General features: G+C 42.4%; 1 protein-coding gene across 1 annotated transcript in view; it reads right to left on the minus strand.

Moving 5' to 3' along the window:
• Nucleotides 1-5,164: 5,164 nt before the first annotated feature.
• The window catches only part of RAB3C (RAB3C, member RAS oncogene family), a 164,851-nt gene continuing 151,786 nt past the window's right edge, over nucleotides 5,165-18,229 (minus strand). Inside the window, exon 4 of the mRNA XM_074994280.1 lies at nucleotides 5,165-5,352. Coding sequence (XP_074850381.1) covers nucleotides 5,165-5,352 — 188 coding nt within the window. The remainder of the gene's footprint in view (nucleotides 5,353-18,229) is intronic.

An 18,229-nucleotide genomic window follows, 5' to 3' on the forward strand; every position in this document is an offset into this window, starting at 1 on the left:
CTGTTTCTATATATAGCATGAAAGAGAGAGAAAGAAAGAGGGAGAGAGGCCAGCTCACACGTATTTCAGACACCAAACAAATTAGTCTAAATAAACAAAATGAAATACAGTTACAAGTTAATTGACCTATAAGGACAGGCACATTTATCACATCTGAAAATGTACTTTTGACAGAATTAAGACCATGCAACTGCAGTTGCAACTCAAAAGGGCTTGCAAGCCATTGTGATTGAGCCCAAAGCTTCATGCATTTGAATACTGCAGGACTCAGACTCTTACATGTGTTCCACTTGTTTCCCTTTGGAACAGGGAACAATAGCTTGACCATGCACTGAGAAAGGCACTCTGATCCCATGATAAAGATGGTGCATTACCCATGCACGCACATTACTGCAGCACTAATGTTATTCTTGGTCAGCACTTTGGAAGTGGGGGGTTGTGCAGTTTATTGGCTGGCACCATGGGTCTAAGACCAGACAATGTGGGCTTTGTCCTCTTCAAGGTCTATGCTCCCATTAAACTGTGATAGAGAAGGGGTCCCCCACTTTTTGGTAACAGCCATTAAGTCCAGGTAATAAAATACAGTAATAGTAATAATCCAATATTTTCTCAAGACAAATCCCTGCTCAGGGCCCTCAATGAGAAATAAGACTCCAACGCTCAAATCTTCCCACCCTCCCTTTGTGCATGTAGACTGAGTAGTTGCATAGTCTGTGCCAGAGTGCATATACAACCATTAGATGGGAAGATTCTCTAAAATTCAGTGCTGGGGATAGACTGAAAACCCAGGAGGCCAATGTGCCCTCTGTATCTATAGAACGGATGGTAATGGTAGAGGCCAAACAAGCTTCCTCTGCATTGCCCTGTCTCACAAATGTGCTTAAACCCTGACCTCTGGGGGTGAGAGGACAAGTGAGTCACCGTGATCCCTTCACTTCCCCATTTCTCTGCTGACACTAGCAACAAAGCTACATAATAGTGCTGACTGCTCCTGGCCACCAGGAACTAGACTGAGACTAGGCAGCTAGTTTTTCACAATCTGGCCCCAAGTAGCCACTTTAAGAATGCTGCCGACTAAAAGTTTTTAAGTACCTTTTGTGACTATTGTAAGTTCTGACCCTTGAACTTGCTTTATGTGGCTGGACTTCTGGTTTCCCTCTCCTGCAGTTCAGAGAGCACCTCACAAATTTATGGGTCTGACAGATGGATCTGACTGATTCCTGCTCCTATCTTTCCATCTCACACATCCAGTGACTGTGTGTGTATGAAACCAAATGTGGCAGGATTTTCCAAAGCATTCACTGTTGGCCTAATTCTGCTCCCGTTGAAGTCAATTGCAGTTTTACTAGTGAAGTCAATGGAAGCAGAATTAGGTCGGCATCCAGTGCGTCTGAAAATCCCACTGCTGGAATTAAAGAGGAAGGGCAACTTGATTTGAAGGAAATTTAGATATCACAATTCTGAAGCTTTTCTCTTTTGGAAAAGGATGATACATTTTGAAAAGATTACTTCTTTATGTGCATCTCTGTAATAGTTCTGACTCCAGCCAAGAAGAGGAAGGCCAAATACTGAGCTAATATGCCTAAAAAGTGTTTCCATTATGCATCCCAGCCTGAAATCTTGTTGGATTGCTAGCCCAAGGCCACAGTCATGAGACGTGTGAGAGCCAGAGTCTAGCTAGACCCATCTGCTGATGGGATCAGGATGTTTGCAGGATTCAGGGCATCTGGATTGTTAAGCTAAAGTTTGGCTAAGAATCCAGACTTTAGAATCTAATTCTAAACAGTACCTGGTGACGGGAGTATAAGGTAAAGTTTGCATATAGCTGCAAAGCAAGTGGGAGTTCTTATGCAGGGGTTGGGGTTTTTGTTCCATCTCTGATACTGGTTTTCTCCCATGTTTATGATTTCCTTATAAAGCATGGCTGGCATCCTAAAGAAGTTTGCTCTTCCATCCTGCTGCCTTCCCATTGCTTCTAAGATGTTAAGCAGGGCAAGGTAGGGCAAGTTTCTCTTTTGACAACAGAAAGGAGAATCTCCCTCCCCTACAATTCTCTCCCTTTACATTAATTTTAATAAATAGTTGTGCTGCCCACTGTTCTTCAGATCCCAGCATGCCAGAGCGCCTACACTGTCAACAGAGGAACAAAGGATGGGAAATGAAAACAGTGAAATGATTGTGATGGTCCTTCTGACCTATGAGAGCACAGCCAGACATGGGTGCACTGAATAGGTGAGATGGAAAATAGTCTCTTCTCCTCATGCTGCTGCAAAGGGTGCAGCCATGCTGCAACCAGAGTCCCTGAGCAAAGACTAGGGCAGTGCTAGGACTTATGGTATAGAGACATTCCAGAGTGCGTGTCTGAACTAGTGCGTGTCCCCTGTCCTATGGGCTATGTACCAACCACCACTAGAAGGAGGCTGGAAGTGGGAGGCAATCCAAGGTGCATGTTCTCTAAAGATGCTATAAGAGCTACAGCCCACACTGCCCCTAGAGGCAATACAGCACATATCATGCTGGAGGGTGACAGCAAGCCCTGATGGCAGCAATGCTTGGGACTCTGCGCAGTTACGAGGGACCTGGCTCACTACAGTGTGAGGCATACTTCCGCACTGAAACACATGGTACAAAGGGAGACACAGTGGAAGTCAGCTAACAGCACTAAAGGTATTATGTGATCCAAGGGAACTGAAGCTAGACAAATTCACTAGACTGAAAATAATGCAGACATTTTTAACAGTGAATGTATTTAAACACTGGAACATTTTACCAAAGGCATGCGGGGGGGCGGTTCTCCATCTGTAACCATATTTTAAATCCAATTTTGGATGTTTATTTTCTAAGAGCTATGCTCTAGGAATTATTTTGTGGAAGTTCTACTACCCTGTATTATAGAGGAGATCAGACTAAATGATCACAGCAGTTCTTCCTGGCTTTGGAATCTGTAAATTAATTTTTTGCTCTATGGCTTCTGTTCTCTACATTTCCACCGAGTTGTCATCATCATCATCAAACATGCATAGCTTACTGAGGAGGACCATGGTGCCAGCCAGGGTGACCACTGTTGATGGCATCACATCAGGCATCAGGTAATGGTGTTCCCCAGGACCAGTTCAATTGAGAGGACTGGTTGCAAATTTTCCTTCAGGAATTTTTCTATTAAAAAAAATGCGTGTGGAGGGGAATGGGTCGATAACTTTTTTCTGGGAAAGCATCTGCTTTCCTTAACATGTTTTTGATTTTTTCGTTGGGAAACCAATACAATTCATTGGACAAAAATCTTCTATCCTCCAAGGACCTTGGAGTGCAGGTGTTAGGTAGCTGTGTTAACTGATATGTTTAAGATTCAGTGTAGCCAAGTCAAGCTATAGTTTTAACCAGTGCTCTTTTTGTGCTGGTACTTGCCAGTACTGAGTACCGGTACCTCAGCAGCCTCAGCCACAGGATTATTTATTTATTTATTTATATATTTATTTTACAAAAAAAGCACTGGTTTTAACACAAATGTACACTTGGGTTTACTTGCACCAACTGCGTTAACCTTGTCTGCACTAGGATTTTAATATACAATAGTTAAAATATTATATAAAATATTAGAGAAAACTACACTTCTTTTCCTTGTGTAGACATGCTCTTCGTGTGTTTGATGAGGTTATATAAATTACTTTAGGAAAAGCCAATGGGACTTTCTTGAAGTCAGGTACAGTGTTAGCAGCTGCTCTGAGTCATTTTCCTGTTTTTCTTCTTTTTCTGTTATGTCTAGCTTGAGAAATGTCATCCTGGTACTAAAGCTGATGTAATAAGAACAATAAGAAGTTAATGTTGCCTGAATGTCATCATTAATGGAGGAATATCACTGTGACCCAGATAAGGCAACAGTACAAAGTGCTACCAATTAGCAGAGTGAGTGAGAGCTTGTTAACATGGAGGGAGAGGACTATTTTAAAAATGCTTTAAAAACCGCAAAAACAAAACCTGCGGCCATTCATCTATCTTCCTGTCTTTCATAGATTTTTCTAAGGGAGTGACAGTCTAGTGGAAAAACTCCACAGAGAACTTTCTTCTCTATGAATTGTCCAAAAATGTTGCCAGTTTCTGATTGTCCTGTCACAAGAAAACCATCAACAAGACAGATCTAGACCAAACTATTTTTCAAAATGAACAGATCCATTTCTGTCCTCTAAAACAAGTCCTGCTGACTTCAACAGGTGTGGGACTGCTGAGGAGAGAAATGGGCCTTTACAATCAATGCAGGGGACACTCTCTGAGAACTATAAAATAAATATATAGAGAGAACATTTTCAAGAGTTAAACATGAAATTCCTGAAGGCCAAAATAATGCAGCCTCCAGAACATTATGAGTATTATTATTAACATTATTTTCAGTTATGAATAACACAACAGATTTGGCTCTGGTGGGTAATATTAAGAGCTGCTGCACATTCCTTGTGTAAAGCAGGTAACTTTAAGATGAATGACATTTCACAACTCTCTTCTGTATCAATAGTTTGGTAAATTGACTCTGGATGGAATAAGAACAAAGCCAGCCCCTATCCTGTCAGCAGCCAACAGAATTTCTCCTTATACTGAGGGATTAGGTTTCGGGTTAGGTAGCTGCTCTCAATCTGAATTTCCAAGTGGCCATGAAATATGGCACTGGGATGACTGAATTTTGGCAGTGGTCATAGATTCTGCACAGCATTACCTTCAGGAAAGTGCACATCAGACAAACGATCTGAGAACAGACAGTATATTCAGGTAATATTTTAAAACTGATTTTTCAATCAAGGGAAATTCAGATGGCATCAGAAAGCTTATTCCTAAATAGTGTGATCATTACCCCAAGGGGTATATGGTATAATTTGAAACTGATGGAATTAAAGTCAGTTGGAGACAACCTGTGCCCTGGGGTCACAGAACCAGCTGAAGTAAGCATAACATACACAAGATAAAAAGAAAAGACAAACAGCCATCTGCATGCAAAGGCCAGATGCTGAGAAATGGGCAGTCCTTACAAACTGTTTGCACACATTATACTAGCCACTGACATAAACATATGTCCCCAAATAAATTAAAAAGACAGTATAAATAAAGGCTTATAGACCATCCGTAAATACTCTGTTGGCAAGAGAACACACTAGAGCTGCCTCTGTTGATAGCTGTATTAACAGCCACAGTTGGGTTGCTGTGGAGGAGGGGTGTCCTTTAGTCTTGTGTTCTGTTTTCCCGCAGCGATGGCAGGATCTGTCTCCAGACTTTCTGACATCTTTTCACAGATGATATCCACAAGCCGCTCGAATGTCTGCTTGACATTTATGTTGTCCTTGGCACTTGTTTCAAAAAATTCAAAACCTGGTAAAATATAAAGAAAACACATGATACAGTCTTAGAGCTTTCAGTAACTATTAACCTCTCTCGAGGAAGGGAAAGATCAGACAGAGAATAGTGGGCAGGGCAGAAGATAGAGACAAAACGTGCAAAATAGTGATATTATAAAGCATATCGGCTAAATTTTGAGACTGTTGTACTGATGTCAATCCAGAGTAACTACACAAAAGTCATTTGATTTACACCAAGGTTTTGGAAAACATCATTTGACCCAATCTCATCTGTTACATAAACCATATTCAAAGGTGCTTTCATCATAGTTGATTTTGTGCTATGCTAAAATCGAAAGCACTATCGTAATAATGTCCTGCATCACGGGACGACACATGCCTGTTGTGAGGGGAAAAACTTAGTTACTGTATTGGTCTTTTTCCAGCATATGTTCTCATAAGCATTGCTCTACTGGTAATGGGCACTACTCTTGTGCTACTGCTGCTGATGTCAGAACAGATGCCTGAGACTGGGAAGGAATCAAGAAGAAAGAAAACAAATCCATGAGGGTTTTCCCCAAACTGTTATGTAATCTGGGGATGGAAAAAAAAAGTTTTAATGCAAAAATATTTCTAAATTTAAATTATTTTTCTTCAGCAGTTGTGGGTGAGTACTGTAGCCCTCTCATTCCACTGTGCCTCCACTAAAGTACCACTAGGATCCATGCGGTGGTATGTTTACACTGAAATTCTTTAACAGAGCCAGCTCTCATGAGCATCAGTGTGTTTGGCCCGGAATTCCTGCGACAAATTCTTCCCTCATGCACAGCAGTGAAAATGCAGAGTAATCCTAACGCCTCCACTGGACTCACTTCAGTTTGATGACATTATACATGAAATCAGAATCTCACCTAGGACTGGATTTTGTCCCGAGTGCCTTGGGAAAAGCACTGCTATTTCATCTGTTTGGACAGTGCCTAGTACAATGGCCCTGACCTGGCCAAGACATCTCAGCATTACCATAATACGCAATAGTGAAGACACATAAAACACTTACAGTTATCATAGTTGAACATTTGTTATCATCTGGTTTCTTAGACTGTAAGATCCTCAGGGCAGACAGCAGGTTTTGTATGACACTAGATGCAATGTGAGTGCGCAGCAAATTATTCTTACTAATCATGTCAACGGCTAGTGTCCTGCTTTCAATATTTAGATTTGTGAACCACTTCCCCCCAACTACATCAGTGACAGAGGTGATACTGGTGGTTGACTCTAAAGGGGCTGGTATCTGTACCTTTATTATAGAAGTTCACAATTTAGGGTTTCTTTTGAATTCACACTTTGATTTGCAGGTTGCCTCTGTAAAGCGCTTTTTTTTTTTTTCATCTAGACGTGGTATGATGATGATGACCATTTTTTCTATGCAGACACTGCCACTGCTCTCCATGAGTTTGCTAGCTCTAGCCTGGATGATGCAAAGTGCTCTGTGTAGGGTGAGCTTGGATGGTCAGTTGGTTGGTAATGTGAGCCACACAGAACATGAACACGTATGTAATTACAGTGTTGGTCTTTATATAACAAGCATTCTCGTTTGCATGGGCAGTGGGCTGAAGCTGCTCCTTCGGGAGGCAAGGAGCATCTACTGGCCCTCCCCATCTACTGGCCCTGTCCATAGTCCACCTCTGCTTTGCCCAGGCCATGATCCCTCCCCACTGCCTCTCTCTTCTCTTCCCTCCCCATCCCTGCACTCACCTCTCCCAGCCAAATCCCTGAACCCAAATGTAGCAAATGACATTGAAAAAACCTCACCTAAAATTTCTTTCAGAAGAAAATGGAGTATGTTTTCCACTGCATGCCAGATTGTGAAGGGTGGGCATGCAGAAGACAACTAATTTAAAACACTAAATTTGGGAATAAAAAACGTCAGCCATAGGTTTTTCATATACCCTGAAGTTTGTCAGATTTACATGCAAACACTCCAGTAAGGACAAGTAAGCGGAATACAAATTTAAGTACTATGGAATACACAGTGCAGCTCTTCCCCATTTTATGTTTTTTCTTAATCAGTATTTCTAAACTGATTTTATATTTAAAGATACTTTTAAGACTTCATATGGTAATCATTCCAGATTATTACATATTTAACCCACTGAAACAATGGCATTATTTACAATTAAGCAGAGTGGTTTAGTGTGTTCTCAACAAAGTTCATAGCTTTTAGAAAAAGGGAGCACTAATTTATTTTCTATGATCTCCATAACAATAGATAGGTTTATGGAATTTCACAATATGCTTATGTTAAAAATATATTTCCAGAGATTTTAGGAGTAACAAAGGGTTTTATATCTAATTAAGGTACTGAGATTGGTGGAAGGTCCTCTTAAAACTAGTTCATTAAGTAGTCAGAACTAAAAAGAGGAATAATTTCTCTAGCTATCTGGAAGAAAAGGGATGCAGTCCCTTTAAGGGCTCTCTTCAACAGCATGAAGGCAAAAAGATTTCAGTAAAGACAGGAAGACTTTGGAAGCAAGTTTTTGTCCTATAGTAATTAAAGTGTGTATATTAGATGAGGTTGTTATTCTGAAGAATTTATTCTGAAAAAACTATATGTCTGAAGGTCCAAGCATTTAAAGCTAAAACTGAACACTCAGACGGTGGATCTAAAAATCGATGCAAGCATTTCTTGAAGATGTGATTTTATAATCTTCAGCACCAGTCTATGAAATATTTAAAGAAAATTTTATACTAGGGTTCTGCAGCCATATTACAGTAATTAACATGTTTCTGTCAGTAAGTTCAAAAACTGACAGTATATACCTCTGGATTGGCACGTGCCCGTTAAATGGCTTCATTACCACTTAATGGCTCTTTCACAGGTTCAGTGCTATGCTAATAGGTCTGGCGGGCTGAAAGGCTTTTCATCTTTAAGTAAACCAGATCCATTCAGGAGGAAGATCCACCAGGCTACATCATTTGCTGTGAGAGCCTGCTGGAACAATCAGAATAGGGTAGGAAGAGGGGAGGAGTTGAGCAGTAAGACCCATGGAAGGCATTGCCTCCCGTTGCCTCTTATGCCTGTCACCTACAGTGGTTTAGCTTTTGGCTACTGGCGAATCTGCTCCTCTCTCCATGTGCTACCCCACAGCCAGAGACACATGGGCCATTTTTAGTGATGGCCCTTAAATTTGAGTACCTGAGGCTGAAGTTAGGATGTTTCCAGTGGTGGACCCTTTGCTCTGTAGTTCAATTCACCTGCTGGATTATCAGAGCTGAAGCCGGAGTATGTCAGCCTCTGGGTCACAAAGAGGTCAAAACTACAATTAGAAGCTAGCAGCTGGCCTGTGCCAGCTGACTGGACTCATGGGGCTGAGGCTGAAGGGCTGTTTGACTGCAGGGTAGACATTGAGGCTCAGGCTGGAGCCTGGGCTCTAGGATTCTGTGAGGTGCGATAGTCCCACAGCTCAGGTTGAAGTTGTAGCCCATCCCTGTACTTAGGCTTTTGCCTGGCATAAAAGGGGAGTTAATTACAAGGCAATTCAAGGACTTTGGGGAGGTCTGTAATTGAAAGGAGCATAAGATCTTAAAATACTGACGTTGGGCAACAAGTTGTTCCATGCCCAGAGACTGCCTTTATAGGCTGGAAAAAAAATTAATAGGAATAGGCAGATTTCAGACGTGCTTCACTGATATTATCTTGACTTTTCTTTTTATAAAAGCAGCTTGGCACCATCAATGCTTTCCTGCCATTCCTGGTTAACAGCTTCTTCCTTTCCAGGCTCTAGCTACAAATATGGGCCAGATCCACTGGTTTCCTGCTCATTTTACTAGTCTTGAATGTGTTGATATTAACCCTGTCTTCCAGACTCAGTGCTATTCATGAGAGCCCCATATCTGCATCTTGCCTGCGTTCCATGTTGCGGAATCTGCTGTTGTAGTTCTTCTATGTTCTGGCAGCTAAAGGTGGTTTTGTTTTCCACCACCTTAGCAGATCACTTTACAAAGCAGTTCAAGCCATTTGGGGAGGTCTATGTGCATCTCAAATTCTGTTTTACAGATGGCACTTACTGCCAGGCCGATTAACACAACAGAGGTAGGAAACATTAGCAGGACTCAGATTTTGTTAGCGACTAACAGGCATTCTTGGGCTCAGGATTCAATGGACAATTTTTCAAATGTTTAACATTTGAATGATCAACATCTTTTCCAAGACTGACAGACTGGCTAAGCAGCCAGCACATGGCCTTATTTGACCAAAAGTAAACATCTGCTGCCTCTTTTGCTTTATCACCCCCAAAAGGCAACTGCAGCTACGCATTGAACCTCTCTCATCTGGCACCGTTTGGATCTGATGGGTGCCGAATGAAAGAATTTGCCAGAGCTCAGGAGGTCAATATTGTCTAGCAGCATTACCATCACTTCTGCTGCTTACTGGGATCTTAGAAGACATTTTCGGGTAAATTACAGCAAAATAACAGCACAGAACCATGAGAGTCAGGATTCTTGGCTGTACACAAATGTTATGGGACCACAAGAAACTTGTCTGCACCCATGATAAGTGGTTGTCCATTAAATAAAATCATGCTGGAGTACAGGTGTTGCTGGACGAGGGAGTTCCAGATCAGGCTGGTTCAACCTGCCTTATTTTTACTGAAAATGTGAATTTTCACATAGTTTTTAAGGCAGGTGCCACCTTTATATAAAAAATGGTCCAATTACATTCAGAAATTGACCTATTTTTGCTGGAAAATGTGTGGGGAGGTACCTCACCAAAAGATTTCTCTGTGATAACAAGCATCAATGGAAAGGCATCGACTAAAGCATTAAAACATAGGAATGAAAACAAAAGTGCAGACTCCTCAGTTCCATTTGCTTTCTATTTTGTTGTGAATATTTTGCAGACATCTGTTTCACAGACCTCTCCTCCCCTGCTGATTCCTGCTTGAAAAATTTCATTAGCGGGGTACTGAGACCCTGCACTTCTATACTCCAGATCTATCTGTTTTGATGCCTCAGTCAGAGTCTTTCCATAGCTGCTTGTTAACACAGAGAAAAATCTTTTTTCTCTGAGCAGGTGCCTGTGGTGAGACAGCTCCCTTGTGGTCAGAAAGACAGCAGAGGCTCACAGAACACCCTGTTCCCATCACCTCTAATGATCTGCATAGCAAATGTGGAGGAGACAATGCAGAGCAGAGCACAATGGGTCAATGCCTGAAAGCAAGCGCGGCAGCTCCTGAAGCGGATGTGACTGAGGAAGCTTGCTTGAATGAGAATGTTGTGTTTGGATGAGTCAAGGCTGCCACATTTGCAGCCCCCAAAAGGTGCCCCATTCACATGGACATGCTACTGTCATGTTTCTTACCACTCTCTAGGGCAGTGTGCTGTGAAATACGACCTGCTGAGTGCTGATGGAGCTCTAGCATGATAACTGTTAGAGATGTTAGCAGAATTGGAATCTCTTCCTCCTTCAGCATAATCTGACTAGGGCAAGCTTCAGGTGTAGCCCTCTTCTTGTTTAAGAGGAAACCTGAATGAACACTTTGCTCACCATGCTCCACAAATGCATCAACCAGCTCTGGACACAATCCCATAGGATGAGGTTTGCGCACAGCACGTTTGGAGGAGAGGGGAAAAGTCACAACGAGACTCCAGATCTTGCAACGCTGGGGACCAAGAGTCTAGTTTTACCCTTTAGTTTCCCTGTAACTTTAAGAGGCTTAGGATCTGGTGAATAGCTCTCTCTACCCTGCTGGTTTCAACAAGCAATATGTTTATTTTTCACTATATTTAAAACTAGGTATAAGCAGCTGGAATCCTCACTGAAAAACATGAGACTTAGGAGCTGAGAGAGTACTGGCAAGCATATATTTACCACAATTGTAAAGCCATGAGACATATAAACAACCTGAGTGGCTGCCTTCTCTTCCTTGTCACCTGAGTCTGCCTTGACTGGTTTTGCCGAAGCATGTTATGATGTTCTTTTCACTGGTTTACCTGTGCTTCCAAAAGAATAAAAAGAAGGCAGGAGGAGGGAGGAGGAAATGGCAAGCAAGGAGTTTCTGGAAAGGGGCTGAGAAATCTCTAGGGGTTTGTCTTTGTGAAAAAAGAAATGCAGCCTTGTGTGGAAACAAAATGTGTATCGAAAAGCCACAGACATGCATATAAAGTGGATAGCCGTACATTTGCAGGGCTCTTAAACTCAGGTTGAGTTAGAACATGACTTTTAAGAGTCACTTTATGTATCATGATGGTGACCACAACTCTGCTGTCAGTGCAGACAAGTGGTGTGGAACATGCCAGCTCGCCATGTGCAACTCTATGGTTTCAGCAGTGTTTGCTTCCAACCAGCTGACATGATGTTAAACCCTGTCTCCATTGGCTGCTTGCTGTGGTTTAATTAAAATCATTACCCAAGGTTGTGTTCTACCCCAAGCTAACTTGCTAGTGAAGACAAGGTGATGGTCCATCAGATCTCTTTGTTGGGACTGCAGAATACAGTATTTTGAGAAGCAGCATGGGATTGGAGAGGTGGGACTGTGAGAGGCTCTCTGTCTTATGAATTCGTGCATGAAAGACAAAGTTTTAGAGCTAATGGGACAACATCTTCATCACCACCCTTCCTAGGGTCATTGACCCTGCAACTGGATCGGGGAGCTGATTACAATGTGCTTCTGTTTTACAGTATTCATGGAGCCAACACTAGCTGAACCATGTTAATGTCTTGCACAGGTCCAAGAGTTTATATAAATTTAGGAACAAGAGTTAAAATATCATAAGGTCCCTTATGCACCACTAATTAGACTGCACTATTACTGAGTCAGGGAACAGCTGCACTACAAGCAGTGTCCTTCACATGGCTATAGACATTTGGGGTGCAATTATCTGAAAGGATTTTGTGATCCTCCTTTTCTCCCCTCTCACCACAGATGCTTTCCATAGATGATGTGGTTGCACTCATTTTCTTTTTGGCCTTCAATTATATTTGGAAAGATTAAATACATTTAGAGAACATCTCAGATTCATCCTCTGCTTACCAGAGACATTCAGCAAAGAAAGTCCAAGGTAATGCTTTTCATCAAATGACTTGCATATAACGCAGGTCTTAGATCCTCAAAAGTAATGACAGCCTCGCAAGTATCTCCCCACAGAAAAGTATCACGTGGACAGGGACTTTGGAGTGTTTTAGTCATGCTGCCAATCCCTTGTGAGTGCTGTGGCCAAATGGTGTGACTAGAAGACTGCAACATGCTCCAGTGCTAACAATCTAGCCCTTTGTATAGGCATGACATTAACACTTAAAATCACTAGAAGAGGCACGTAACAGAGTTTACATGAAACTCTGATGTGGCCCGGAGGTCCCTTGCATACAGCCAAAATATATTCTAACATAAATCTATTCTAATAAAACAATCAAATCCATAATAAAATGAAATATTTCTAAAAAAAACAGATATAGGCAATCAGTTAGGCTAGCCTTAGATGTATCTCATTACCTTTTACATATGTCAGTTATTTTGCCAGGATAGTTCAACTGTGGTTGAATTATGAATCTATGGCCAGAACTTTTCCTTAAACTATTTTAGCTCCTCAAATACTCGGGCCAGTTATCTGTGCAAAGTTATCTGTTCAAAGGTCAAAGGCCTCAAGCCTCACGTTAACTCATGTCATTAACTGGTGTCTTATGGTCAGTGGGGAAGCAATAATTTTGATGGGGGATACTCCAAGAATTTGTTAAGCAAAGGCTGCATTTCTCTATGATATTAATGGAGGGGCTGCAGGGTCTGGGATGGAGGTTGGGTGTAGAAGGGAGCTTGGGGTAGCAGACTGGTGGGAAGGAGGGGACGTGGGGTCTGGGATGGAGTTGGGGTGAAGGAGGGGATTGTGACCGGGGCAGGGGATTGGGGTGCAGGAGGAAGTGTAGGGTTTGGGAGGGTGTTGTGACGTTAGGCAGGGTGGGGTGCAGGGATTTTGGTTGTGACCTGGAGCAAGGAGTTGGGGGTATGGGAAGGGGTGGGGTGCCAGGTGCAGGCTCTGGCTGGGAGGCACTTACCTTAGGCGGCTCCCAGCCAGCTGTCCAGGGGGCCCCTCAGACACATTCCCTGCTTGTCCTGCCCCACCCATTCCCTTGCATGATGCTGAAAGTGGCCAGCTGCTGGGGTCAGAATGTGCACCTCTGCAGCATGCACTTAGAGGCAGGAGTGCTCTGCGAGCTTCCTGGACTCACAAGCACGGTGAGGATTGTGCTGGGGCAGAGACATATCTGGCCCCAGCAGCTGGCTGCTTTGAGTTGCATGTGGAGACGTGGCAGGCAGGGAGCTTGCTTGAGAGTCCGACTGCACTGCAGGACATTGGCTGCCCAGAAGATCGTGGTGGGCCAGCTCCAAACGTTTGATGGGCTGGATCTGGCCAGCAAGCTGTACTTTCCCTGCCTCTGCCTTACAGGATACAGGCTGATAGGTTTCTTTAATTAGTGCTGAATATCATGAAAAACAGTGAATATAATACAGGGCAAACTAGCCCTCTGGGCTAAACAAACCAATTACTTTCACTTTTAAGCATGAAGTTAAATGCAGCCACACATCAGCACTCGTAGAATTCCAGGACCAGTCCAGCAACATCCCTACAACCCTCAGCCACTTTGACTTTGTTCTGATTAGCAGTGTGCTTATTTATACACTGCACTACTCATAACCCCTTGCTCTGCAGTTGTGGAAGTTGATGGTGACGTGCTGCAGAATGCAAGAGATCCTGGTTATGGGGCAGTGTGCTGGACTATGTATGATAGCACCTAAAACTGCTTTAGGACCCCTTGGGATTCTAAAAAGATTTAATGTGAAGAAACCTAACCATCCCTAGTGGCCTTCTTGTCTTTCTTGGGCAACTTCTCAACACTGCCATCGTAAATATTTTTGAGCCAAGAACAAAATTAAAAACAATATAAGCAAGTTGTTCATTTTGGGTTCGAGATAGGCTTCCTTCTCTTCTCTTCTATGGTGAAACTGGTTCCCACAGCACACTTCTGAGGTAGGCAAGCACACAGCATCGCAAAGAAGGGTAACGATGGAGGGAAAAATCAAAATGTACAGTAGGGAAGCAGAACTGGGGCAAAGAAAGGGAGAGGAGATGGAAGGGGAAACAAAAGCAAGGGAGACATTTAATAACAATCGAAGGACAAAGGGCCTGGCTCTGGTACAGTTGCAGAAAGGAGGTGGAGAGGAGTATTAAACTGAAAGGTGCCAGCTTCTAGATCAGTGCCTCTACCCTGCTTCTCTCCACCCCTCAGGGAGACTGCAAAGTTTCAGACAGAGATTTTCTACCAGTGTGTGTGCCTGTGTGCTATGGGAGAGGTCACCTGACATGTGGGGTAAGATATGCAGCACTCTCCTAACAGGCACTCCACTTCAACTAAGTTTTGGGAGAACTCTGGGGGTGGCATTGTGCCTTAACCCTGGGGGGCCTGGGCCATAATGGCACATCTGTCTCACACTGTGAGCACTTGTAATAAACGAATAATGAGTGTTCTGTAGATTTGTGATATAACAAAACATGAGTTTTAAAGTGACATCTGCATAATGGTCCATGCAAAAATAGATACACATTTGTGTGCCTAATTTGCATATACAGTTGCCTGGATTGCACACACAAATTGGATATCTGTGCTTGTAACAGCCATGAGGGTGTTTAATAGGCTATTTGCATGTGAAAATACTTAGATTTATGTTGCACAGTAGTGGTCACAACTCTCAATGTATTGGACACACATAAGGGAAAGAGCAACTAAAACAAAAATTCCTGAAGAAAATTTAAAGTACTGTGTGACTCTTTTGGTTTAAACTGTCAGCTCATCAGTTTTCATTTCTGATGTCAAGAATCTTGCATAAAATGAGAGACGTCCCTTGAGACACATGACAAGTGTGGTCACAGCAATTTGAATACACATACAGTTTTGTATATATGAGTGTGTGAGAAAGTGCTGTAGAACTCAAGCTTAAATTAGATTTTTCATTCAGCTATGATGTAGAACATAAACTACATATGAATATACTTTTAAGCCTTGATAGTCCATACATATAATATATTATGATTAACTGCTATTTTCTATAAGTAACATTTTTGTTGAAAAAACACAATAAATTGATGTTGGGCTTTTGCTGTATGTAGAGTTTTATATGAACAGATGTGGTAATTCAATAGGTATTTTCCACTGTATCAATATTAAAATTACATTAATTGGCTCCCTCTACTGGCCACTTTGCAATATTTCTATATTTTTTGCCAGTTTACATTCTGATGGGGGGGTGAGGTGTCGCATACCCAGGTTCTAGTCATATCAGCATACTAAAAAAATTAAGCTATGCTAGATTAATTTGTATTAAACAACCATGAAATAATAGCAAAATAAGAGAAAGAGGAGATTATATAAAGAAAATGAGAGAAATTCGGCCTGATAGCTCTGGTGACAGTTATAAAAGAACAGAACTAGTTGGAAAACTTTTGATAGAATCATTTTCTATTCAAAAATGCAGTTCAATCAAAATTAAAATACTCTGCAACATTTGTTTCAAAGAAAAAAAGAGTGGAAGTGATGGTGACATATGGGGACATTCCAATGATGTCAAAACTTCCCCTACTATACTGCTTCAACTAAATGTTTTGGCTTTTCCCTTCAAAGCAGCTTTTTTCATTTTGAATTTTTAAAAAGGAAATTAAAACATGTTTCAACAGTCAAAATAGAGATGGAAAGTCCATTTTGTTGAAAAAATGAGGTAGAACCTAATTTTTTTCTGAAATTTTTCTTTGGGGGTAATTTTGGGTTTCAATGCTAATAAGAACAAGTTTCAAATTTGAAACCCTCCACAAAATGGAATTTTTATTTCCACACAGTTCTGCTCCACGTACATGCAGGAGCAGCACCTGGTCTCATATGGGCAACAGCTAAGTTACAATTCTATAAGGGTATTTTAGTTTCTACCAGATATAAAGCTGAATGCAGCTGGAGCTATGACTAGAACAGAAAAAAACATCTACACAGCAGCTGAGAGATGCAATTCCCAGCTTGGGTAGACATACAAATGCTAGTACTGAGAAAAACAGCATGGTTGGAGTGTCTCAGGCTACCCACCAGAGTATAATCCTTTGTAACACCATGACTATGTACTTGGGCAGGTAGCCTGGGCCATCACAGGCTCACTGTTATTTTTAAGCTGTAGCTTGGGCAGACCTGGTGACAACTGATTCATCAACTTCCTGCCAAATCAGGAAGAGGAGATGGTGATGGATTGGGCATACCCTTAGAAAGCCAACTACCACCAACAGCACAAAGCAAGCCTTAAGTTGGAACCCCCAAGGAAAAAAGGAAAAGAGGGTGTCCAAGAAACACCTGGCATAGACACCTGAAGACAGACACTAAAGATGGGATATGCCTGGTCAGAACTAGAAAAGACCACCCTGAAATGGGATGCTGGTGAATGATCATCAATGGTCTGTGCTCCAAGGCTGTTTCTACACATTGGCATGCTAATAAATGGCCCAAAATATGCTAATGATGCATGGATGTAAATTCCCAGTGCCTCATTAGCATAAGGTCACATGATTTGGAGTCTGGAAGATGCTCTTCTGGACTCCAAAACCGTGTGTAGAAGCGCGGCACCTTCTTCCCGAAAATTTTTGGGAAGGAGGGGCCTCTGGAAGGAGGACTTCCTTCTGGAAGAGCCCCCCGGGGGCTGCGCTTCTACACGCTGTTTTGGAGTCCAGAAGGGTGTCTTCCAGACTCCAAATCGTGTGACCTTATGCTAATGAGGCACCAGGAATTTACATCCATGCCTCATTAGCATATTTTGGGCTGTTTATTAGCATGCCACTTGCAGAGAAAGTGGCATGTGTAGAAACAGCCCAAGATGTAGGAGTGGCAGAGGCTTACTACTATTATTGAGCACAGCTAGCACATGCACATCTATCCTAGATAGAAAGGACATCTCCCAGCTGCTCTGGAGATGTACTCTTGGCAAGAGTAGTGACTCTGGCCTGTGAAGTGTGGACTGAATCATAAAAAGATAGGAACTGCTGTACTGGATCAGACCCAAAGTCCATCCACACCAGTATGAGTGGCTAGCACCAGATAGTTTAGAGAAAGATGCATGTAATCTCTCAGCAGGCAAACAGTGAATGATCTATCCCTCACGAAGATCTAATCCTAATCCCGATAGCTAGAGACTGGTGTAATATCTGAAACCAGAGATTTTATCTCCTCCCCATAGGCCGTGTCTACACGTGCCCCAAACTTCGAAATTACTAATGAAGCGCTGAAATGCATATTCAGCGCTTCATTAGCATGCGGGCAGCAGCGGCGCTTCGAAATTGACGTGCCTTGCCGCCGCGCGGCGCGTCCAGACGGGGCTCCTTTTCGAAAGGGCCCCGCCTACTTCGAAGTCCCCTTATTCCCATGAGCTCACGGGAATAAGGGGACTTCGAAGTAGGCGGCGTCCTTTCGAAAAGGAGCCCCGTCTGGACGCGCCGCGCGGCGGCAAGGCGCGTCAATTTCGAAGCGCCGCAGCCGCCCGCATGCTAATGAAGCGCTGAATATGCATTTCAGCGCTTCATTAGTAAACTTCGAAATGGCCATTTGCATGGCCATTTCGAAGTTTGGGGCACGTGTAGACATAGCCATAATGTGTCTTTTTGTTAGTATTAACTCTTATAACTGGACATTTTTGGTATCCTCATAGTCCACTAAACCCTCTCCAAGTCTTGCTACATTTTTGGTCTCATTGACAATCCTGTCAACTGTTAGATTTAAAAAAAGAAAACTGGAGCACAAAAATAGCATGCCAAAGTAGTTGCTATGGCAACTGATTGTGTTTATGGAAAATTTATGGAAAACAGAGGCATTAAAAAATCAGTTCTATGCTGTC

Source organism: Carettochelys insculpta, chromosome 5, assembly GCF_033958435.1.
Source record: "Carettochelys insculpta isolate YL-2023 chromosome 5, ASM3395843v1, whole genome shotgun sequence".
Classification (NCBI taxonomy): Eukaryota; Metazoa; Chordata; order Testudines; family Carettochelyidae; genus Carettochelys; species Carettochelys insculpta.